This window comes from Polyodon spathula, chromosome 2 (assembly GCF_017654505.1).
Source record: "Polyodon spathula isolate WHYD16114869_AA chromosome 2, ASM1765450v1, whole genome shotgun sequence".
NCBI lineage: Eukaryota > Metazoa > Chordata > Actinopteri > Acipenseriformes > Polyodontidae > Polyodon > Polyodon spathula.
Genome location: NC_054535.1, coordinates 6,358,771 through 6,385,240, shown reverse-complemented (window position 1 = coordinate 6,385,240; position 26,470 = coordinate 6,358,771). Strand labels below are relative to the sequence as shown.

General features: G+C 37.9%; 1 protein-coding gene across 2 annotated transcripts; it reads right to left on the bottom strand.

Moving 5' to 3' along the window:
- Window positions 1–2,206: 2,206 nt before the first annotated feature.
- LOC121329546 (transmembrane protein 33-like) lies at window positions 2,207–17,687 on the bottom strand. Of its 2 annotated transcripts, none has more exons than XM_041275186.1 (8): window positions 17,583–17,687; window positions 12,958–13,030; window positions 12,626–12,720; window positions 12,044–12,231; window positions 10,116–10,183; window positions 9,689–9,822; window positions 7,581–7,664; window positions 2,207–3,714 (listed from the first exon to the last, which is right to left on the bottom strand). In XM_041275186.1, the coding sequence occupies exons 2-8, from the start codon at window positions 13,009–13,011 to the stop codon at window positions 3,585–3,587; spliced, it is 753 nt and encodes a 250-aa protein (XP_041131120.1). In that variant the 5' UTR covers window positions 13,012–13,030; window positions 17,583–17,687; the 3' UTR covers window positions 2,207–3,584. The 2 variants fall into 2 exon arrangements, with proteins under 2 accessions (XP_041131120.1, XP_041131111.1); XM_041275177.1 differs by lacking the exon at window positions 17,583–17,687 and adding an exon at window positions 17,370–17,539.
- Window positions 17,688–26,470: the final 8,783 nt, after the last annotated feature.

Sequence of the window (26,470 nt, the reverse complement as noted above, 5' to 3'; positions counted from 1 at the left end):
CGCTGCTTAAAAGAAGAAGCAAATGAGGCCCTTTTTCTTAGTGTCAGCAGGCTGTGATTATTATGTTTATTGGATTTTATTGAATGGGTTTCACATTTTTCTGAAATATGCAAGAGGACTATATTTCCCCACTGAGGCCTAAATTAGTATCTATGTGCTGTGATCTGTAATATAAGAATATTATACATTTTTCAATCTATTTTGTTCATTTCAAGACCAAGCTGCTCATCGTCAGGCAGCTGACAGTAAGTGTCCCATTTATTCAACAACTCTCCCCTCTACCAGCAATGTTATGGGGGATTTAAACAATGAGATCCCAAAAGCAATAAAACAATAAATACAGTTTCCAGGGTGCAAGTGTGCTTATGCTCCGTGGTGCTGTAACCAGGCTCCGTGCTTCAGCGCCCGTGGTGCTGTAACCAGGCTCCGTGCTTCAGCGCCCGTGGTGCTGTAACCAGGCTCCGTGCTTCAGCGCCCGTGGTGTTCGTCTGCCAAATACAACACAAAACAAGCAAGCAAGCAAGCAAGCAATGCTCTGGCTTGTCAGCGTGTTAGCGTAAGCGGCCGTACTCACATAGTTGTGTCCCTTTTGTACTGCCAAACTCCTCCCCGTGAGTGTTGTGTGACACCACTCTCTACCCAATCGCCGCACAACACAGGTGATCACAATAGAGCTGTGCAGCAATCTTACAGCTACGCCCCATAGCCATATCTAGAACTAGACTACCAATAAGATGACTTTACAGTCCAGTTTTGTGAGATTTCTGCCCGCCATCTTGGGTGATAATAATCATGCTGCTGAGAGTGCTGTAACCAAAGTAAACTTGCAGATACATGCAGATACATGCAGCGTTTCCAGGGTTTAATTTATTTAACTTCAATAAAAGGGTATTTTTAAACTTTGATATTATAGTATTAAATTACTCTCCAACTCTTGATGTGTCTAGTTAGTGTCTATTCAGCTGTGAAAGCAAAAGTCAAAACATATACAGTATGTAAGCTTGTTACTCTGCAATTTCTGTTTCTACCTATATATATATATATACACACACACACACACACACACAGTGGCCGAATATCCTTCCTGATGTTTTTTTAAACTACCAGATGAGTAAAAGGCATGGCAGGATTAAATTGAAAGTATTTCTGACATATTTACAGGGTATGAATAAATCTGAACAGTGTATTTAGAACACCTGCATTTTCTTGCTAAATCAACTTTTATTCATCAAGGGTATGTATATTTCAGCTAGTTAAAAAATATATTTGTAAAACTTACCTGTCTCTTTGCTGTTCTCCCTCTTATTATCAATTACTGGTGGCACAACTGCTCAATCAAACTCAGCTGATGGAGGGTCTAGTTCTATATATTCTATGCCTGTGAAGGCATACCACCAAACTTACTTGGCGTGTTCCTGGTCAGGAGGTAGATTTGCAGCTCAGATTCATTCTCTCACGTTCACACACCCCTAGTGTCAAACACTGTACCAGCACTGCATGAAGTAGACATTTAAAGAAATTCAAGTTCAAGCCAAGAATATACTGGAAAAGGGATGCAATCTCAGACAAACATATATTGCTGCAGATTCACTACCAAATCTATTACTTATATTTAAAGATTCTGAATGAGTCTCGCGTTGCAATTTATTTACCAACCCATTCACTTTTTATTTTTTAAAACTGAATGTCAAACAAATGCTTGTGTACTGTTCTGACTCTTCAGTTCGAAGCACAAAACAATCTCAAAATATGCTTAGTGAAGAGTATAGAATCCCTTGATTTGAACATGGTCCCCTTATGTTGCTTGTTTTTCACTGAAACATGTTTTCATAGACCTTAAATACCACTAATATTGTTCTGCATTAACTAAGACCTCATTAGGTGAAACCAGACGTGTAAGTAATGAGCCTGGCACCATGGATCTTACCTATAGCCTAGAAAGTGATGCCAGGATAATTCCATATAGTCACTCAGGTCTCAACAACTTTCGATTTTGGTGAAACCACAGAACTTACCAAGATACAAAAGCCATTTTCTATTACTTGGTATAAACTTGATGACATTTTCTCTCTATATTTTATCTATATACGTACTATATGTTTTTTTCCTTTAAATACACGTATACACTCTATATACAATAAATGATGTGTGTCTTCTTAATTTTCCTAAAAACAGTTGTGAAATGGTTCAAACATTCAGAAACAAGTCCCAGCCATATACTTTATTCAATTAGAAACCGTTGCCAATATAAAATCCCATGACACAATGCAGAATAGAATACACCTGAACCAAGGAAAATTATACGACAGAAGTTCAAGCCGCTATATCTGCAACAGCAGAAATAGCTCATTAAAAAGCTGATAAATAACAAGCTTTGAAAAAGTTTTAATATATGGAAAATAAATACCAAACTGAAATAGATTTAATAGTATTTCTAAATGTGTACCTAGAGCTCAAGGCTTCTACACTGAACACATTGCTACCCATATTTAAGTAACAAGGATGCTTTCAACAATTAACATGCACTACAGACAGATATACAGAAATTATTGAATTTCTTGTATAGTAATGGAACCGTAACTGCTAATTTTTTCATGTTGTAGGATAGTACCAGATTATAAGTAATAAAAGCTTCCTTCATGTTGGCTATGCAGATTTTTTTTATAACAGCAACATGGAAATACAGAACGCTTTATATAACTTAAATCATGTTATCATAACCACGCCAACACATTAAAATAAAGCCATCAATAATCTAATGGGGTACTTAACCTTTTTTGTTTTAATACAAGTTATTTATTATCAAAGTCTTTGTATGGTCCAGCTACATGACCACATACTGACTCCATGGCTGTACATCTTGTAATCACACATTCACGTATTTATTTTAATTCCTGAAAACCACATGCTGAACACAGATGAAAGGGGATATTGAAATGCAGTTTAAATATATGGTACATCAAAGATCACGCACATTCCGTTGAAAAATAAAATTCTTCAAATGGTATTTAAAGATTTTTTTAAAGAATATTTCAGAAGAAACTACTGTTGATAAAATGGTGTGCAATGTTTTCTGTATTTCTAACTTTGATTAAAAATTCATATTTTGTGTTATTGGCATGGCAAAATATTAATATGTTGACTCCTTTGAAATAATTTTGGCTGGTATAATACAGTATAATGATGATTAAATCAATATATCATTCAGTTGCTACTGTACATTGGAAACAAAACTCAATTATCCAAACAAAAAAGTTGCATTTATGCAGAACACACATTTAAGAAAAAACTACTGATACAGTGGATTTTTATTGTTTCCCTCATACCTAAAAGAAAAGGGGACTGCCACTGATTTATAAAAACTAAAAAATCCTTAGGGCTGATTGGGATCATAGCATTTAGGATTACAAACCTTAAAAGACTTAAGAGATAAACAATATAGACCTGTATTTTGAAAGGTTCCTACTCAAACAACGATTCAGTGCATTATGGAATAAACTGTTAGCAATACAGTATTTAGCAGAAGGACCAGCTGCTGGAAACATTCAGGATGTTTTCCATAACCAGACAATATCCCAGTCTCATTATGCCCCTGTTGGTGCCAACCGGCTAATAAGGGCAATGCTATTGAGAAACATTCTTCTTAGGAACACGGGGCAGGCAGGCTTCATTGTAAGGTGTTCAATCAGGATCCTCATCTCAGTGAAAAGAGTTCTACAAAAACAAACAAAACATTTATTTACTTTCTTTAATGTCAAAATTAGGATTAATACACCTTTGCAAGCAAGTCGTGTTTAAGCTTGTGATAATGTAATCATTTTGTGAATCACATGAGGAAATATATTTACAGAAACTACCTCCAGAATAAAATCTGTGTGAAGACCAAAATTGAAACAAGGTTTGAACATGCTAAAGACCTTTACTCTATCAGAACATGCTAAAGACCTTTATTCTATCACTATCTGCTAAGTCATCACAGCAGCACTACTCCACATTGACAAAGTTAAAAAATGCATACAGAATATAAATAAATAAGATTTACAGAGAAAAATCAGATTAATCTCAGTTGTATTCAACCCCTTTATTACTGCAGCCCTAAATCAGCTCAGGTGCAAATGATTTGTTTAAAAAGGTCACAAAATTAGTGAAATGGTTTCAGCCTGTGTATACTCAAAGTGGTTTAACTTGTAGATCATTTCCCTCAGGTATATAAATACTTTCAAGCTGCAACTCACATAGTGATCCAACAAAGCAACCATGAAGACCAAGTCAGGGATAAAGTGGTAGAGGCGCAAAGATTTTTTTTGTTGTAATTCAACAAAATGTGACGTTATTGGTAGGGGGTGAATACTTCAGCAAACATGCATGCATGTATGCATGTCTTAATTTCTATATTGCAACAAAATGATCAAAAAAATTAATAGGAAAAAATCCAATGCTTGAATGTAAACCAACCCAGGTATTGTGCTAGAAATAAGAAGCTACTTTAACACTAGAAGGACCGGAGATATACTCATACCTAGAAGCCCCACAGCAGAAAGGAGAAACAATCAGAAGTAATTGGTTTTTTTTGTTTGTTTGTTTTTTTTGAGTACGGCACAAACATCTGAACAGCAAAAGCATATTTTACTATATATATATATATATATATATATATATATATATATATATATATACACACATTTATTTTCCAAATCAAAATAAGAAAATGTATATAAACACCTGAACAGACATCGGTTTACATTTATAAAACTGAAACGACAGCAATACATTTACTTTTCAACATCAATCGGTTTATTATCAGATGAGCAAAAGCAACTGAACAACGCAGACAAATAAACTTAGAAAAAAAAAACAGAAGCGCACAGCACAAGTTATTAAAAAAAAAAAAAAGTTCAATTATGTTATTTTTTTCGACAAAAGGGTATTCCTTTACCTTGAGTCCAAGGCTGTTCACAATGAACACACATAATGCACTCTACGCTGCCTTTCTGCACAGGGCGAAGCTGTCTGAAGTTTTATTTTTATTGCACATGCCAACCTGGCATTGGCGTCTCTTGCGGCTCTCAACGGGGTTGCCAGCTTCAGCTGTGGGTACACGCTTGGCAGTCTCCCTGTGTTCCAAATGCTTCTTGCAAAGTTCCTGTGCTAACTGTAAAATATATTCTCTCCTTGGTAAATTCTTCTCCGTGCATTCTTTGTAAATACCCAGGAGTTGATGGCTGCTTGGTCCAATACATTGTAGAACACTTGAACAGACCACTGTCGGGAGCCAGCTTTCACGGAATACTACCGTGCCATGTGATCCAAAACATCATCCACATATTTTGTTGCGTAGTAAAACTCCACGGTCTCTGGTATTTATTTTCACTAGTCACGATGCTAATCAACTGACCAAAGCAGCGCAACTGGCAAGCAGTGAGTCACTATGTTATTATAGATGCAATGTTTGGAAATGTTTAAAAGTTATACAGAACGTTTAGTGATTATTTCTGGTATAATACAATAGGTTTTTCTGGTTCAGCATCGTAATCTAGTGGACATTTCATAAAACCATCACTCTCACTTATCATTAGGGTGGCTTTTCACAAACTGGGGGTCCCGACTCAAAAGGGGGTAGCATGGCTACTGCGGGGGGGTCGCGTGATCACAAAATACTATCCTAACCTTACTATCCTTAGCATTTCATTACAGCGCATATACACTTAATTCTGAACAGTAAAATAAGTATTATGAAGCCAGCCTTCCCGCCATGTTTTAGTGATCAACTAATTAACTTGTTCTTGTTTTGTTTTACTTGACTACAGATATACCATAAGTGCACAGCCCTTATATACCAACAGTGCCACCTCTCTCCGCCCACCTCACACTGCAAGCAGCTTGAGTTTTAGGGGGCGGGGGTGAGTGGAACCGCCTGGATAAAAATCACATTTGTTATAAAAGTAATTAGTTTACTACAAACCCTGTCAGGAACTTACCATGTTTGTTTAAACCACAAATACCTTATCATATTTCAGCAGAAAAAGCTTTAAAATAATAAGTAGAAAACGTATCTCTGTCTTCTTACTGAAGCCGCGCCCACTGTGACACAGACTAGTATAGTTACAAATACAATGTAGAAGAAGTTTGGTAATAGCAGTGTATTATGCTAAGTTTTTGCTTCGGTATATTAAACACAATCATTTCTTTACTTGGTTTTTCCAAGATAACAAGCTGAATCCGTTTTGCTTAATATCCGCTTTTTTGATCCACCGGACTGGCAGATTATTTGCATTTTTTTCGTTGAGTAAACGGGTCCGAGATGAGTCCGTAACTCAAAACACCGTCTCCTGAAATTAGTGTTAATTTAGGTAAGGCACTGGGAGTCTAGAATTAGTAAATCGGGTTTGTGAAACTAGGAATTTTTTTTTTTTGTACTACCCTCTCCTTATCGAAGTGCTATAAATGGAAGGAGCTATTGTACAAAGTATACAATATGTATGTATGAAATCTTTATTTACTCCCAGTTTAATTCAAGAAGCACATGAAATATAGCATACAGAAATGCATTTGGGGTACGTTCTGTTCTTGCTCACAACGTATTACATTTCTGGTTTACTAAGAAAAAATATGGTTGACGATCATTTTAAATCATTAATTATCTGTTCACAGTGTTCTTATTTCTTATACTTCAGCAGTCAGTCAACTTCTTAAATCAGATTCAATCCCACCCAGTATTTAATGTCAGCATTAAAGTACTTTCTTAATGTTATTTTTATATTCATTTTACTCTATACCAGTGTTATTAACCATCATCAAAAAATCTCCATCCACCCCCAAAACAAAATTCTAGATGCGCCACTGGTCCAGGTTAATACTAAACGTATTGGAGGGGGGGGGGGGGTTCAAGGCACTTCAGAATCGCTAAGTTGCAGGAAGTGTGTTTTTTCCCCACTTCATTTAAATTGAGTTTTACTTCAGATTATGTAATTGCAGATTTCTTATTTTTAATCAACACAGTTGTTTTTGTGTGACGTTTTATTCTATATTGAAACACTGCAGAACCCCTAAAGTATCCCTCCATAATTGAATTGGGGCCCCTTTGGTGCCCCACTGTGTGCTATACTCTAGAATCTCCACTGTCTGAGATGTAGGTCCTAGATTTTATTTTACACACATAAATGTTTCCTAAGGCTGAGGGAGAGTAATATTGTTTCAGCTTGTGCTTGCCACAAATATATATTTCTTCAAGCTCATAGATAGAGCAGAAATAATGTTGCCCACGGTGCGTTACTTTTTCAGTGCTGTTGCTCCTGGGCCAGCAAAGGGTGGGGACCACTGATGTACATTAACTTCATATGATATCTCACCGCGGATGTCGTCACAGCCTAAAACATTTCCAAAGTGGGGGGAGGGGGGGGCAGCAAAAAAAATTTGAGAACCCCTGCATTAGGGGAACCTAGACGGGAGAGGTCAGGTAAACAAGTGCTGACTGACTACTCGTGTGTTTACATTGGAAATATCCTATACATTCATTATAAACAGCAAATGCAATATGTTTTTAACGGTGCCCGTTTTTTATCTTAAAGTACATTGCTTACCGACAATATGGGTTTCTGCGGGAGGAGTAGCGAAGAGTTAGAAATCTGTAATAAATAAATGGCTGTATCAAGCTTCCTTGACCACTGAAAGAAAAAGGAGAGGAAAAACATTAATCATCATGTCAGGATATAATCACAAACAGGTAAGAGCTTAAATGTACATATAGCTAACCAAAATAATTCCAATAAATCTAAAATGTATTATCAATTCATGAATCTCAAATTTTCCTGTATGAAAAATGCCCACATTATGTTAACGTGAATTAGATTTTGACTGGTATGGTTTTCGCAGTGTCCCACGCCACGGTTCTGATTGAAGGAACACATCTGACACGGGCGAGCTGCTTCTGAAGTGTGAGAACACAATCAACAATCTAAACAGATTTTATTCAGATGACTCTTCCTGAGCACATTATTTCAAGATAAACTTCTCCAGAAACAAAACAAAAAAAGAACTAAACTCCCGGAAGTCGGATGCAATCCAGTCAATGTTGTGAAATATTAAATAACCATTCCCTGTGCAATCTACCATTTTTGAGACCTTCCCTTTTTGAGACTTACATTACACTTATTGATTTTTTTTTTTTTTTTTTTTTTGACTGTCCTACATTATCCAGTCTCAAAAGACACCTGCATTATAGCGCTGCAGTTACAACGAACACAAGTTTACACAGCTTCCTAACCAATAGCTGTTTGTTACAGATCCGAGGGGCGGGATGAGACTGAATGTTGACAAATCAATGGCTTGGGAGGGTGGGAATAAGGAAATGTATAGAGATGGACAACATGAAGACGAAGGAACAATCAAAGAAAATCAGAGTAAGGTTCTTCAAAAGCACTAAATCAGGGGTAGGATATAAGAACATTTCCAAGGCATTGAATATCCCCCGGAGCACAATAAAGTCCATTATTAAGAAATGCAGAGAATATGGCACAACTGTGAATCTGTCTAGAACCGGCCATCCTCAAAAACTGAGTAACTGGACGAGAAGGGCACTAGTCAGGGAGGCCACCAATAGGCCTATGGCAACTCTAAAGGAGTTACAGTCTTCCACAGCTGAGCTGGGAGACACTGTGCATACAGCAACAATAGCCTGGGTGCTTCACAAAACTGGCCTTTATGGGAGAGTGGCAAAAAGTGCCAATGCTGAAAAAAACTTGCATCAAATCTCAGCTAGTTTGCCAGAAGGCCTGCCAGAGACTCTGAGACCAAGTGGAAGAAGATTCTATGGTCTGAAGAAACCAAAATAGAGCTTTTTGGCCTCAACGCTAAACGCTATGTTTGGCGCAAGCCTAACACCGCACATCATCCTGAGAACACCATCCCTACCGTGAAGCATGGTGGTGGCAGCATCATGCTATGAGGATGCTTCTCTGCGTCAGGGCCTGGAAAGCTTGTGAAGACAGAGGGCAAAATGGATGCAGCAAAGTGCAGAGAAATCCTGAAGGAAAACCTGAAGTCTGCAAGAGACCTGGGACTTGGGAGTAGATTCATCTTCCAGCAGGACAATGACCTGATGTGGCCCAGTCAAAGCCTGGACCTCAATCCAGTTGAGAATATGTGGAAAGACTTGAAAATTGCTGTTCACCAAAGGTCCCCATCCAACTTGACAGAGCTTGAGCACTTTTGCAAGGAAGAATGAGCAAAAATTGCAGTGACCAGATGTGCAAAGCTGGTAGAGACTTATCCAAATAGACTCATGGCTGTAATTGCTGCCAAAGGTGCCTCTACCAAATATTGATTCAAGGGGGTGAATACTTATGCAATCAATTATTTTCTGTTCTGTATTTGTAATGAATTTAGAACAATTTGTAGATTTTATTTTTCACATTGACATTATGGACTTTTTTGTGTTGATCAGTGGCAAAAACTCCTTATTAAATCCATTTTGATTCCATGTTATAACACAATAAAATCACCAAAAAGTCCAATGGGGGTGAATACTTTTGAGAGCCATGTATATATATATATATATATATATATATATATATATATATATATATATATATATATATATATATATATATATATAGTAAATGAACAAGAAGTTCATGGGGTGTAATTAAAGCACCTTACACTACAGTGAAAAACTGTGCGTTTTTATTACCTGAAAAGCATGAAGACTGTAGCTGGCATCAAAAAAATTTCATTACAAGCAATAAATTTGAGAATGTTTTGCTGGTTTGTCGCAAGCTTATCCAGAAAGGTCCTCACAAAGGCCATGCTGTTTGGGCCCATTGCCTGAAGTAAAAGAGAAATTTTAGTAACTACAGTACATATTTGCCAGGGGGGGGGGGGGGGGGGGGGAGGACCAGTAAGACAGTAAGACATGTACAAACTTACATAATTTAAAAACATCCTATTTAAAATACATACAGAACACCAAGTAGGCAGGATTAGGGTTACTTCAGAATCAAGGCCAATATTAGCACATGTTGATTCAACTTAAAGAAAATAATAGGACACTTAAGTATTGTGGTTGAAAAGTGGACAGAATGCAAGCATCTATAAAAACAGAATTAAAAAACACTTACATTAAGTACTTTCTTTGTGTATGTGGTAGCATGAAGCAAGGAAAACAAAAAGACTGGAAAAATACTCACTGAAATTAACAGTTAAGGAAATGTATGGTATTGGAAGAAAAAAAATTAACATAAAACAGGCAAATCGTATATCCAATCAAAAGCAATCTACTGTAAATTGAATACCTAGACACTTAAAATTAGGCAAAACATATACTAAAAAATAATTTCCATTATGAAAAACTGAATCAGACCAATGTAACAACCTATCAAAGCAGTTAAGAAAAAAAATTTGGTTCTTTAAAAACTAGATTATTATAATCTACATCTGCCGTGTATACATGTAAAATGTAAGTATACCAAAACTACATAAAGACAAATGGACAGGCACTTCCTTGTATTCAAAAGACAAATTGAGCTTCAGAAGGTCCTAGCCATTTTTCACTGCAATCAACTATATTCAGTTGTCCATCGAGGCCTATAGGGTACATGCTCAATAATGCACCCAGTCCCGACATCTTAAAATCTTATGTTACTCAAGTCGGAAACTGTTTTTTTTTTTTTTTTTTTTGTTATGCACAAAAGTATTTTGCCATGGCGAAACAAACCTGCAAGCAACCTTCTCTTCTACGATAACTACAGAAGTCTATGTTTCAGCTTTCCCTTTTCATGGAAAAAACAGAAGCTAGAAAAAAATCATTTGGGGAATGAAGTAACCCCCACTTTATATATTTTGTGATGATATAAAGCTTTACAAAAATAATGTTCTATTTAATTCTCCCCTTCCGCCTTTTGGCAGCTCAGACAAGCGCCCACCACTGTCCTTAACTTTACCATTACGACAGTGTTTCACTTTATCCATGCTGTATAATACCTCATTGATTTAAAATGCAAAAAAGCTTAAAAGTACATAAAAAGCTATGCGGGATGGGGGGATATTTAAATAACTCAACCTATCTGAATGAGAGCAAGGTGCGAGTCACTGCTCGTCTTCATAGTTCTCCTTCACCTCGTGTTATGATTTACTGAGAAATGTTTATTCCAGTAACCACTGTTTAAATGTTACAGGGTTGTATTATGACAAATAAGTTATGTTATTATATTACATAAATACATTCTTAGCTAGAATTCCACAACGCTTTTTTTTTTTTCACTGAAATGTACTGACAAGTTGTATTATTCGAAGAAAAAACAGACTGAACAGCAGACAGGCGACTCCCTGAGGTCATTCCATCAGTGTATGTCTGTTCTGGTAAGTCAGTTACTTTATAGCCTGTTGTAGCCTGTTTAAAATTAAACAAACACTGACGGCATTCGACAGTACTGAGATGAAATGTGAAACCTGCGTGTGAAGCTTGTCTGAGCTGCTGGACAAAGCGTTTAACTAGGAATTAGAATTAGGAGATAAGGATTCAACCACTGTAAAAGATCCGAGTGAACCATTTGATAAATACTGTATTCCAGTCATGTAAGCTGCTGTGGGATTCTTCAGATACTGTGTGGGTATAGAAATATTTAACCCAGGTGGCGCTGCATCCATAGTGGCCAATAAGCAAAGCACTTACTCTCAAACAGACGCTCTTATCCAAATAACCGCCCAGATAAAAAGAAGAGACTGAGAAAATAAGCACCCCGTCAGATATTTCGAGCAAATACACTATCTAGCGTAAACAGTATAAAACAGGAATGCAACTTAAATACTGACCACATTAAACAAGTGTTCAAAGAGTACTGTATATGCCCAGTGACTCTCTAATGGATTAATTATCTAAACCCTTAGAGGAGAACATATTGCTAAATGAGACTAAAACATTTACATAACACTCCACAAGTAAACACGGTTCGATAACATCACTGGGGCAGCCTGTATAACATTTGCCTACTTGTTCCACAGTCAGCCATGGAAGTCGCTGTCAAGACAGTAACTTACAAAAGGATACTTGTAACTGGAAATGAGTTCACAAATATTAGGGAAAACAGGAGATAATGACAACTGTCTTCTAGCAAAGCCAGGGCCAGGAATGCTCGGCTAAGCTGGAAATGTGGTAACCTTTGGTGTAGTCGAAGAGCACTGGTAAGAGCATTGGCCAGCAAGGCACGTTGGTAAAAATTAGCAGCCTCCTGTAACCTGCAAGATTAAGATTTTTTTTAAATAAAAAAAGTATTATTTAACAAGCCACATAAATACCTTATTGATTAAGATTTTATTTATTTTGTTTTCAAAAGCTATTCCGAAACTAAGTTACTATACGTCGACCTGCAGCATTTATAAAAAATGAACTTTTGCTGTATTTCACGTTATGTATTGTGGTAAAAACATTTTTAACACAATCATGTTATTTTTATTCACATATAATGGGTCATAAAACTCTTGGGTAAGAAACCAAAAAAAAATTTCACAAATTTCTGTTAGCAGAATTCACCTTAGTCTGGCTATCCATTATTACTGTATAGCCTATATGTTTTATCTTTACTCCTTTAACTTGGCTTCACGACTCAGTTGCAGAACATTTGATACTTACCCTAGTAGAGGAAGAATAAACAAAACTGAGCAGTATACAGTAAACAGACGGGAGAGCCACATAGCCGTCTCCAATTTGTTGGCCAACAAGAATTGCTAGAAAACAAAAAATTATTAAAACTGTTATGGACTAACGTCTATGGAAGCATCTATTTAAGCTGAAAGTTCAGGAGTCACAACTCATCGGCCTACAGAGGTGTAACTAACCTTTGAGGTTGGGGTTCCACATCACATTTCTAACTGACATGGTTCAAGTCTGTGGGCCTCACTAATGAATTCATTCTAATCTCATACCAGTGACTAAAATGAACTTAAGAGGGTTTTGTCACTTACCACAGAACCAACTGTCTGTGGTGGGGGGCTCCTTTCCTCTTGAGCATCTGCCATGGCTGAACCCTCTGTCACCCTGAAAGAAAACATGTTGTCAAACCAAGTCACTATGACAATTTAATGATTAAACAGATACAGTATATGTAAGGGGGTTTAGATGCATACTTACAGTAACACATTTTGTGGAAATGGACTCTCCCTCACATGCACATACACAAAAACTATAACTCAGTTTAGCATAATTGTTTTACTTTTACTGACTAAATTGTTACGACTCCCTGATGCGTAATTTTTTTTTTTTTTTTTTTTTTTTTTTTTTTTTTAAAAAGGCAAAAATGGGCAGCAGATCTGACAGACTTATTTGTTGTGCTTATGTCCAAGAATGTTATTCGTGAAACATCAGTAATTTGTGCAGTGTAAATAATTCTAGGAAAGACTTTGCTGCAGATTTCCAATCCAAGCTCTCCTGAAAGAATGGAGGAATAGTCACATATCCGAAGGGTACATTTTGACCTTCGAAGGTTCAAAACACATTACCGAAGGAAGGTTCGAACCTTCGGTGGAACTAATTTGCGGGATTTACTGATGACGTCGCCATAGCTACTAGTTTATACTTGATTGAAAATCCTATTGTTTTACAGGTTCAAGTGTAGTTTAAAAATATTTTATATAAAACAGTAATCATGTTTTTATATTTTAAATTAAAAACAATGTTGTGATACTCATACATTTTTGCATTGCACAAGCATCTTATTGCAACCAATTAAAAGAACTGCAGCTGACTTAGACAAGACAAATCTTTATTTAACAGCCACCATTCCAAGCAGGCTATCGGTCACATTTATTAATTTATTTATTTTTAAGCAACACTGTCGATTAATTAACCATACGTAATAAACATTATAATAAATAAACAGCGAAGTAGAACAGAGTAACAGTTTGGTTAGAAAATAAATACGGACCTTCAGCTATAACAAAAAGTTATGAGAGAGACAGTGCGGCTATGAAAAGCATCCATTAACTAAACAGCGTACCAGCCTTGGTGAAAATTCTCTCAGCAGGTGCTGATTTTGCTGGAATGCACAATATTTGCTTGGCAAGTCTGGCCAGTTTTGGATAGCGGTCTTTGTTTCTTTTTTTTTTCCCACCAGATCAAAGGCTCAGAGTCAATTTTGTTTTTGTCTTTTAGGTATTCCTTCAGTTCATGCCTTTCGCTTCTTTCTTCACCGCCTCCTTAATCGACATCATAAAGCAGCATTGTCATGTTGCTTGTCCGTTTTTAGTTTTTTTGACACTCTTTCCTCACCTGGGGATGGGTGCAGTCTGGGGGGATGGCTTGGTTTGTTCCTGCACCTCAGGTTCTCTCAAGCGTCCTGCTAGCCTTTCAACTTCTGTATACACTGCTTCCTGTATTGCTTTGTCGATATATTTTAGGTGCTTGATGCAGGGGTCAAGAACATATGCCAACACATAAATGTTGTTTCCTGTTAAGGATGTCAATTGCAACCTATTGCCTATTTGTTCAATTAATTTTCTTTTTAGTGCTTTCGTAGCAGGGCTGTATTCATCCTGAAGAGACAGATGACATCTTTTCCAGATAACACAGGTAGGGATGCTGATAAGGTAACATTTTCTCTTGTGACAGAAGTTGAGTCAGCGTTACCAAGGGTTTTAGAATTTTAGCTCTGTCTTCAGCAATGACCCATTATTCAGAAGTCCGATCAAGATTTCTCTGAGCAACCTTTTTGGTCATATTTGGATCCGATAAACCCGCTGTCACTAGCCATCACTGCTCCACAAGACGCTCTAGCATGAGAAAAAGTGAAGCGCTATCTTGTTGTTACGTCTTGAGTCAGCTGGTGCTCTGTCACATTCTGTAGCTGTTTCACTTTCACTTCCTCTGTAATCAGATGGCACGTTACTGTCAAATATGCTTCCATTTTGAATGACGTCCATGTACGTGTTGTGAAGCTGACTGCAGTACACTGCTCGAACAATTCTAACACCCTGGTCTTCACCAATATATACTTGTGTGAAATCTCAGACGAGATGGTTTGTCTTAAAGGGATTGTATAGGATGGCTATAGAGTTTTTATTGAAACCTTCACCTTCTATTACATTGATCAGTGTCATATCTAGGGCAATGAAGTCTAGAATGTCATCAGTATTATGACGTTTTCATTTTTCCGAGAGGGGAGTCTTAATAAAATGGGGAATTGGTCTCTGAGTCACGCTTGATGCTGACAGGAAGTCTGGATGTTTAAACTGCAATGGGTGGATCTGTAAAAATGTTTTTTTTTTTTTTTTTTTTTTTTTAAGTACATTTTTGGAAAAAAATTGCTAAGAATAGATCAATAAATATAGCGTATTCAGCAATCAGTATTCAATCTTAATCTTCCTACGTCAGTACAATAGAATTGCATAAATTACACAGGGTTAGTATTTAACATACTGGTAATACTACTACTACTGCTACTAATAATAATAATAATAATAATAATAATAATAATAATAATAATAATAATAATAATAATGTTAACTTACGCCTGTCAAGTGATCCCAGAGATTTGTTGTGCCTCCATGATACATCAAGAGTCACTTGCATAGTTTACATTCTACTTTTTTTGGGTCGTTTAGGGATTTAACAAAAAAAAATCACAAACAGCAGAGGGTTCGAGACATTTCTTTCAGAAGTTCCAATAAATATTACGCTACATTTCGACACTTGGCTGTAGAGATGGCGAATTAAGAAATTAAAGTACTGGGACAGGGGAGGGAAGGAGGGCTGCTGGTGCTGTTTTTTTCAAAAGTCTTAGTGTATATTTTATGTTTCATACTTATTCTATCATAACATAGCAGCAGCTATATGTAACCCGCCGTGCTTTATCATATTGGTCTGTCCCAATGCAACAGCACCAAAAGACACTGCATGAATGCTGCCTGACAAACCTTCGAAGGTTCAGAACTACCTTTGAATTCCTGGCTAGTGAACGAACCTTCAAACAGAGCCCTACATATCCCCCACACTAGGCCTGCAAACCTGTCATGTCAAATAACTGCCATCCAACCCTTGTATTTGCAAAAGCTAACAAACACACATATACTTATGTAGATCAAACAGTATTGCTTGTTTTAGAAGACATATTATGGGAGGGGGAAACACAGATGCATGAACATGTGCTGTAGCATAACTACCACAAAAAAATAAACCCTTACAGCTCCCATACATTTGCCATGGCACCCATACTACTTGCATATGTACACCAGTCCAACTGTATCATTGAATGTTAGCGGGAGAGGAACGTATTTGTATTTTTTTGGTAAAACAGTTTATAGAATAAGACACTGGCAAAGCCAATAAACAAAGTAGCCATGTGTGTCTAAAATGGGGTATAAACTACAATTTTATACCGGAGTGACAGCTTCTGTATTTAGGTACCATACAAGGATACCATTACAATACAAAAAGAAAGCTTGCATATTTTCACATACACATAAATATTAATAGGAATGGAAAGTGTGTCAAGGTTTTATTTAAATAAATACATTGATGAATGAATGAATTGTGAAATGGCAATACATGAATGCTGTAGGGTGGGGTCATTTTGGTTGCATAGAAACCCAAACAACCAATCCAGAGTGGTCCTCGGGGAGTCCAGCATGATGTAATAGAACAGTAGTACTGGTAATGCTGCCGTTTTACAAAACAGCCATTTTCAATTATTGCATCTTGCAGCAGGCACATTGAAAGACAGATTTTTTAACAATCTGACTTAGTAATTTTAAGGTAAACGTTCTCAAATGTGTCTTTTAAAACAAATAAAAATAAATAAATAACGAAAACAATTAAGCGGTGAGCCACATATATTATTCACACTCGAAGGGTTATTTTGGGTTAACACTATACACTGGGGTCTAAAGAAATGAACAGCGTAACTGGTTATTTTTGCAAATAGTTTTCTGCTACTCCTAGTATTATGTCATGCTCGAGAAGTCTGTTTTGGTTATTACATGTCAAAACGGTTTCGTTTTTTTTCTATTTCCTAAGGTCACTTGCGGGCAGCAATATATTATAATGATACAAAGAACATAGTTCGAAACATATTTACTTTGTTTACCATAAAATAAGTAAATAGTGGCGATAAATGTGTTACGGGATAATGCAATATTCCAAGCCAAAGATATTTTAAAATATAGCCTAAAATAATGACAAAAGTCCGAATCTTTCTGAAACAATACCTTGCGAGACGACCCCGTGGTGATAACTTTAAAAATGCACACGTACCCGTTCGGAAAAAAAACAAAAACAATATATATATAATATATATATATATATATATATATATATATATATATATATATATATATATATATACACACACACAGAGAGAGACAGTCATAATGTAAACATTCACCTTTTCATTTTCTGAAACATCAACCCACTGAACGGACAATACAGAGCAGCTCCAATTATAAAGTCTAGAATGTTCGTTCCATTCAGCTGCCAGATTCAGCCGTCCATCAGCCTGAGCTTGTATTTCATTAGCGAGGTCACATACATAGGGTACGTCACAATATAATGACAGCATCGTTATTATTATTAGAGGCTAGTTAACATCTGCACTCACCTGTACGTTTTTTTGTGGGGTTTACAATTTAAAACCAAGGGACCTGACCAACCATAACCAATACATCAGCCTTTCCTTTTCTTCAGTGAAAGCGGAAGCAGCACTGTTCTCGCGATGATAAGCAGGTCCTGTGATTGGTCTCGTCCCTAACCCAGAAGTGTCCCCGTATGCATTTGAGTCATTGCGTGCGGGGGAGTTCATAGCCAGGGTGCAGGGTATATTTAGGTATATTCTAAACATAAAATATTAGCCATTGCTAAATATGTGCAGAGAATATATTTTAGTGATCCGTGCATTTGTGTTCATGTACTGTACTCCCTGCTGTCTGTTTGGTTTACCATGTAACCTGCTCCAAAGATCTTCTATATAGACAAGATGGTCAACTCTGCTGATGTAACATTGGAACCTCTGTCCGTGCCTAAGCGGTGCATCATGGGAATCATGGGGGCAGGGTTTTGTGCTATGGAGATACTTTGACATTGAAGTGAAAGGGCAGATGGGGGATTCAATCTTAGACAGCTGAATGAACTGACCACGGCGAAACTGACAATGATGAAATGCTAGACGGGCACACACATAGTCACACCTACTAATAATTCCTAACCCTTCTAGCCTTTTGTATATGTTATGCGTCGGCATGTGTTCTTTGTTATTATCTCACGGTGCGGGTGTTTCGCGGAGAGCCTGAGGTCCATACTTTGGGGGGCAAGTGATCTCACTTCCGCCTACCTTCCTTCTAATAGGGGGGGGTTCTCACCACCATGAGTCAGAGCGGACCCCTGGCCACACTCTATCCTATCGCAGCTCATGCGCTTATCTTACCTCACCAGTGAGGTTGTGTTCTATCCATCCCTCTCTTTGGGACGTGGCCATTTTACGTTTCCAGTGAGTCCCATACTAATCTGCATGCTTTCTCTTTACTTCATGTCCCAGGCAGTGCGGAGTCTCGGCCAAACACAGGGTTTAACAAGCACCCCTTTACAGAAGCCTCAAACACTGGGTACCCTACCCTCTTGAGGGGCGACTCCCTCGTATTTCCATTTCATGCCCTGACAATCAGGACCGATTTTCTCTCCCGAGGGTCGTCTCTTCAAGTATTTAACCCTTGTATATGTTTTTCAGTAGCTGGGCTTTGCCCCTGGGATGCGAAGGCCACGCCACCCTCAGTCAGCAACTGCCTTTCTATCCTAATTTCCAGCCAGGGCCATTGGCCCGCTACTAAGTCTGGGCTTCAACTGCTCTGTCCTAAGTCTGTTCCTTCAGCAGCACTCTGTCCTACTAACTGCTCTTTCTTCTTCCTCTGCCCTATCCTTATATACCAAGCTCACGCTCCATGAGAAATACGTAAATTTACATCTCTTTTAAATTATCAGTTTGTATTTATATTCTTAGCTCAGTTCTCGGTTGCAATTCATGACTGAACAGTTTTGAATACTCTAACAATATTTTATGTATGTTTTACTTAAAAGATCATCCCACAGAAAAATGAAAAGGGAGATATTATTATTTTTTCAATACTGCCACAACCTCCGAGGCATTATACTATAGTACTAGTTGTTGTCTATCCTTGACAACCAAACCACGCCCCAGTCTTGACTACTCATGCATGACAGTGGCAATTTCTGACAGTGCTCTTGTCAGGCCAGGTGAAAACATTGATTGTAGAAATAATAGCACATATGTGTTAAGGAGGGGTGTCTCTAAATAAGTCTAAGTGGATCGTGTTTAAAAATCCAATAATTTTAAAAAGAGAAGGCTTGGAATAGGAAATCAGGCAGATTTTACATTATACAGATAGGCGATAAGTCACTGTCGGAACTCTAGATTTCCATGATGCACTGATTTGACAGGGATGGAAAAAAAGGCAGAGCTGAATATCTTGCGTATATAAAGATCTTTGCCCAGTCTTAGTTTGTCTGCCCTTGTCTGTTCCCGTTGGTTACTATCTGTGCACCCTCATTTGTTATTGTTTGTGTGTCCTAAGCCTAGTGTTCTTTTGCATTAGGGGGCAGGTTAAGCCTATAAAGGAGGGCCATTCAGAGATGTGGTTCCCGACATGCAGCGAAGCGAACAGAGCAATGGTCTCTGAGGTGATGAGGAGAGAGTGTCCAAACAAATAAAAACAATTAATCTGAAAGCAGCGCGTCTTCTCCGTTTCTTGCCTCTGGCAAAACGCTACAATATTCTATCATATATCATATCATGTATTTATAATATACAGTTATAAAGATTGATGAGCTGCTTCCAACAAACAGACAATAGTGTCATAATTGGCCAAATATACTGCATCTGACACAGACATCTACAAGGTCCCTAAACCATATGTCCCCTGCAGGCATCTTTATTGCTTCAGCCAGAGCCAAGGGCAATTTTAATATTGAGATATGATTACTTCTGATGGCTTTATTAGGTTGGCAGATATATTATCATGTCATTGGTATCCAGAAACCATTATTCCTGCATAACCTGAATAATTAACCCTTTCTAGTTTGCATTGTTAAGGTCAGTATTATCAGGCATATATATATTGTCCTAACACTTGCCCCAATACATGATGTGGGGGGAGGGGGGGGGTCACTATTGTTACCAGAATGTGTATCTTTTACATGACATGTGTTTCATGATCGAAGGTGTTGACTACATGATGTGCTGCTTGAAATCCAAACTGGTATTGCCTGCTTCCCTTAACCATCTTTCTTTTTCTTTTAGCTTCCAGGTTTCTTGCTATAAATGCATATTACACCATAGAGCCAAATTTTACACTACATTCCATACAGGCATTTTTAGCTGCATTATGAGTTTGGACATATTTCAGTGCTTATATTTTTAATATTTGCCTGAAGAACCGTTAACATTAAGACTACTGTAGAGAGACATCAATTCTTGTGTAAGGGTTTTTTTATTTATTTATTTTTTATATATATAGCAACTTTCATAGTGGACCACCATCACAAAGCGCTTTACAAGATACAAGACTAGGGTGTGTGAACTATGCATCAGCTGCAGTGTCACTTACAACGACGTCTCACCCGAAAAAAATGGCACACAAGGAGGCTAAGTGATTTATTCAGGGTCACACAATGAGTCAGTGGCTGAGCTGGGATTTGAACCAGGGACCTACTGGTTATAAGCCTGTTTCTTTAACCACACAACCACCTCCATTGGCTGGTGTTACAAGGTGGAGGATTAATCATATGCAAAGGAGCCAGGCTCATCTCCATTCGTGGTTATAAAGCTTTAACCTCATGTCATCTCACTGACGGGGCAGAATTTGTAATGGAAGTGCATCACACAACACTGCCTATTACACACTTACCCCCCTCTAACCTTGGCAAAAGGCAGCAGCCAATCTATGAGAACTGGGTCACATCACCAATGTAACACGCAGTTTCAAGCTTGGGACTGCATTCTCTGTGGCGTCTGGAAGCACCAAACCTCAATCCAAGGTCCACCCAGAAGCCTGCACAACAGCCCTTTGTGTTGCTGCTTGTCAGTGTTTTCCACCCGACGGCCTTAGATGAAAAGACAGACTTCTTGCCACACCCAGATATCGTCTTCCATCCTCTTTTTAGATTGTTATGGGTGAGCATAGGGTAACACGATTGCGGTGTGGTGTGCTGTACGTTATTCCAGGGAGAAGGAAGGGTTGTGTGCTGTGCTGTACATTAGCCCAGGGAGAAGGGTGAGTTGTGCGGTGTGGTGTGCTGTACGTTATTCCAGGGAGAAGGAAGGGTTGTGTGCTGTGCTGTACATTAGCCCAGGGAGAAGGATGAGTTGTGTGATGTGGTGTGCTGTACATTAGTCCAGGGAGAAGGGAGAGTTGTGTGGTGTGCTGCATTGTTTGTTTGTTTTTAACATGTTCTGCACGTAGCCTGTATGATCTGGTGATGTTCTTTCTTGTAGTACTATGCGTTGTTTGCTTAAGGTGCCCCTGTTTTTTAACCCGACCCGGAGACTTTGTGGAAGTAATGTAGATTCAGAGGCATCAAAAGGAAATTCATGAGTCTCTCGGTTTATTGGCGCAGTCACAGATGCATACAAGTTTTCAACAAAATAAAGATTTGTTTTACACAGCATAAACACAGAGTCTACTCACTCGATGTACATATATTCCCAAACTTGAATAATAAAATGAATCAAAACAAAGTATAATGTCTGAGAATGCTCACTTAATTGCTATATATGGAGGCTCTCTAGTTTGATGCAGACAGTAGGCACAACACAGTTGAAAAACAACCTCTCTCCTTTCAACCACTGGATCTTTCCATCTTTCCTCGTTTCGAGGTCTGAAATTAGTTACTTATTCCTGATTCGAGGCTGAAGTTAGTTGCTTATTCGCACAGTTATGCATTGAATATTAGCTCACATTGTAAGAGGGAAATCGTATAGATAGTCTGGATGTGCCACCTCAGGTAGGGTATCATTTTAAAGCTTGAGCATTTCTCTTCAACATAAAGTAGATTGTAGGGTGGTATAAGCAGGCATTCCCACGCTATGCTGTGAAATATACCCCCCCTCCCCGTTTTCCTGCATATTAGCGCACATTGGTTAAGCAGTGGTGTAGTCAAACCAAACGCGCGAGAACAGCAGAACCTTGACTTAAGAGTTAACTTAAGAAGCAACCTAAAAATTATTTCGATGCATGCGCACCGCTGAAGCGATCTCTTTTCCCTGTGAAAATCAAAGTAGTCTTTCTGTACTGCGCCATTGAATAGACATTAGGAACTAGATTGCCTGCGTGCCTCTACTGATGGTAGACGAATAGGAGTCTTCCTCCGAAACCCGCACATGGAGTTACCTCACACACATCTGATTCCTGCACGACTGTCTGATTCAATCAGTCGTCTTGCGATGCAATGAAGAGAAAACTATGAACTTCTATTACAAACTACAGTACTAAAGTTTAATAGGGTTAACAGTGTTCTTTAGTAAAAATGCTGATGAAGAAGTAGCCATATTGTGTTTTTTAAGGCAACCCAAAACCGCACTTGCATTTAAGATTTAATATATATTACAAAAGCATAAATAAGTGCTACACATTTATTTAAAAAAAAAAAAAACACAGTAAAGTTATACACTATGTATTTTTTATTTATCTGCTTTGCTTGTTTTTTTTTTCGCACAATTTACAGTACCAGAAAAAATAACATGTATTCAGAATGTCTTGTAAAATTAACTGCCAGAACTGTCAGCGGATACATTCTTTAAAAAATACATTTAAAAACTATTGTACTTGTACAATTCTGAATTTGGTGACGAATAAAAAATAAGAGCGTTTGTGTGACTTGTAATTTTATTAGATGCAGAGCTCCAGAAAAAAAAAAAGACGGGGTTGAGGACGTGATATACTGTACAGGTTCTGCGTTGGATATGACTTCATAATAATCGAAAGGAATAGAAAAAGAACATGCCCGATAAAAGTAACTAAACCACCAAAGACAGTGGTATTTACCGGCAAGATGCTTTCAAAACAAGACAAATTTGACTGGAAAAATGCCTATCTGGCAGCACTGACTCGGGGAGTAGCCTTAAAAGTAGTATGCGAGACGCGTGCATTACCTGTTAAATGTTACCTCAAGCTCAATGAACAACTGCAACGGGAAATTGTATCAGTTTTGTTTAAGAAATCTATACCACTGAGGTTGAACAACTGTCATAACATCACACTCAGCTTGAGATGGCAAAGCCCTCACAGTGTGCGTTAACATTCAGGAAAAGAAGGGGGTGTGTATATTTCCCGGCACAGCCTGCGAATGCCTGTTTGTGTCATTCTGCAATCTACTTTATTTTGAAGAGAAATGCTCAAACTTTACAATGATACCCTGCTTGAGGTGGCACATCCAGGCTGTCTGCGCGATTTCCCTCTTATTCAATAAATTACTGTGCTAATGGGTAACTAACTTCAGCCTCGAATCGGGAATAAGTAATTAACTTCACCCGTTCCTTCTGTAAAACTCAGTGTCCCCATACAGAACTCGTCATCTGTTGAATGTCAGTTTTTGGTCCCAACTAAAGCTGAAAGTGTCGGCAGACAGCAAGAGCAAGCCTCGATTTCCTCGATAGAAGTAAGCGAGGCTCAGGGGAATGATTGACTTTGTGCTTGCACAGTTCAAATAAAATGTATTTAAATAAACTGTGCAGCAAAAGTACACAGCTCAAATAAAGATCTTGCGCCCCCTTGCGTAAATTGAATTTCCGTTTAAGGTATGCTGATTTGTTGTTAATAGATTACACCATGTAACAATTTATTTTTTTTTGGTTCCTGGGTAGTACGTGTTATTTCCTAATTGCTTATGCCTCAAAAGTATAGAAAATGGCTATTATTCCAGACAAACTTTGCTTTTGTGACCAGGACAGTGATATTTTGAAATTTACCTATTTTCCAGAACATTCCAGATAGATTCAGTGCTGAGTAAACTTGGAGTAACTTCTAGAACTTTCTAGGACTTTCCAGTAATATAAATAGTAGTATAAATACAGGGGCCTTAAGCCCACCGGTTCAGTTTAGTTCCAGCTGCCTAAGTGGATACATATCTGCATTTTTCTGAGATGGCATCAGGAGGCTGCAATGGTGGCATTCCTGATGGGTCTCCAAGGTGGTTTTACCAAGTTTTCCTGCTATCTTTGCCTTTGGGACAGCAGGGACACCAAGGCGCACTACCACAGGCGGGACTGGCCACAGCGGACCCAGTTCTCTGTGGGGAGGAACAACGTCAAGTGGGAGCCACTGGTGGACCCCTGGAAGGTGCTGATGCCACCACTGCACATCAAATTGGGCCTTATGAAACAATTTGTCAGAGCTCTAGATAAGGAGTCGGCAGCCTTCGAGTACCTTCAAGACTTCTTCCCTAAGTTGTTTGAAGCAAAGGTCAAAGCCGGTGTCTTCGTCGACCACAGATACAGAAGATCCTGGCGTGCAATGAATTCCCCAAGAAGCTCACTAGTAAGGAGAAAGCGGCTTGGAACAGCTTTGTCGCAGCGGTTCGGGGCTTCCTGGGGAATCACAAGGCCAAAAACTATGTGGAGCTGGTTGAGACTCTGGCGAAGAACTACGGCACAGTGGGCTGTAGGATGTCCCTCAAAGTCTATATCCTTGATGCTCATCTTGATAAATTCAAGGAGAACATGGGAGCGTACTCGGAGGAGCAAGACGAGCGCTTCCCCCAGGATATACTGGACTTTGAACGCCGCTACCAAGGACAGTATAATGAGAACATGATGGGAGACTACATTTGGGGGCTGATTCGTGAAAGTGTAATACAGTATAATCGTAAGTCTCAAAAAACAACTCACTTCTAAATCTTTTGTAAGCATTTTTGTATTACTTTAGTATAAATACATGTTAATTTGGATTCATATGTTGTTTTTTTCTGACTTTATGTGAACGAAAAGACCGTTTTCTCATTGGAAATAGGTAAATTTCAAAATATCACTGTCCTGGTCACAAAAGCAAAGTTTGTGGGGAATAATAGCCATTTTCTATACTTTTGAGGCATAAGCAATTAAGAAATAACATTTACTACCCAGGAACAAAAATTGTGTTACATAGTGTTATTATTTTTTTTGTTAATAGATGAGTCTGCATTATATTATTTACTGTTTGTTACTTTCACCTCTCATACGGCTACATTTACCGTAGCCTGTGAGTCTATCCCACAGCTGCAAATCTCAATAAACTAAGGTGCATCTACATACTCTCACCACGAGAGGGAGCCTTGAACTCCTGTATCTCCTTAATCGAGGCAGGCAGCTGAAGAAGGTAATTAGTTTATACGTATATAATATTAGATCATTCGGATAAGTATAACGTATTTAAAAATATACATAGCATACCTTTAATGATTGTTAAAATAGTTATGCTTCTGTGATTGGCAGAGCCCGGTATAATGCTGTTATTTGGAATTATATTCGCATCAATAGAAAATGTAGCCAATGCAAGCAATGTTAAATCAAAGTTTTTTTTTCTGTGCAAAACACAATTAGGCATTTTAAAAAGGTTAGCGCCAGCGCCTGAGACGGGTTTTGTTTAATAATCCTATTACTGACGACTCATCGTGTATAAAATGGCGCAGGAGGATGCAAAGTGTCCACTTGTTTAAGTGAATGTCAGAGAAATATACAAAACATTCCACTGTAAAGGACTGAGACAAACGAAACCACAGCGCTCCTAGGTTCGCCTTCACTGTAAGTACTATAGAGTTATCACGATTTTAATTGTTTCGGTTGTGTTATTCCAGACATGTAGTTTTTTTTTTTCTTCTTCTTTTTTTAAATTGTTTTTTTTTTCTTTGTTCACTTGCTCCTTGTTGCGAGCAGATCGCGCGCACCATTTCATTGACAGGAATGCCGCATCAGAATCCGCTCTGTGGTTAGATCCCTTTGTTTGCCTGTTATAGGACTACTCCAGGGAGATGTCATAGGCTAGGGATTTATCCATCGCAATGCGCTCTCAATTGAAAAAAAAGAACAGATGAATAAACACACTGTTACAAATAGGTACATCTTAAAATATATAGATAGATACAATATTTTAGTATATGAATCAATTGTTTGTTTTTTTTAGCCTAGAATATTATGCATTTTATCTTTCAAACTAAACATACTTATCGGCGTATTTATATATATATATATATATATATATATATATTATATATATATATATATATATATATATATATATATATATAATGCCGACAAATGGTTAAAAACATTGTAAACACGGTTGCCTTTAGTTAATTAATTTCAGGGAAGTCCCTTAGAGAGAATCGGTATTATACAGCATATTATCGGCTAATTATATTTGACTTATACAGACAGTGAATATGGATAGCAATGTAGAGTGTATAAATATATATATATATGCATTTTGCATAGGTATTTAAACCATA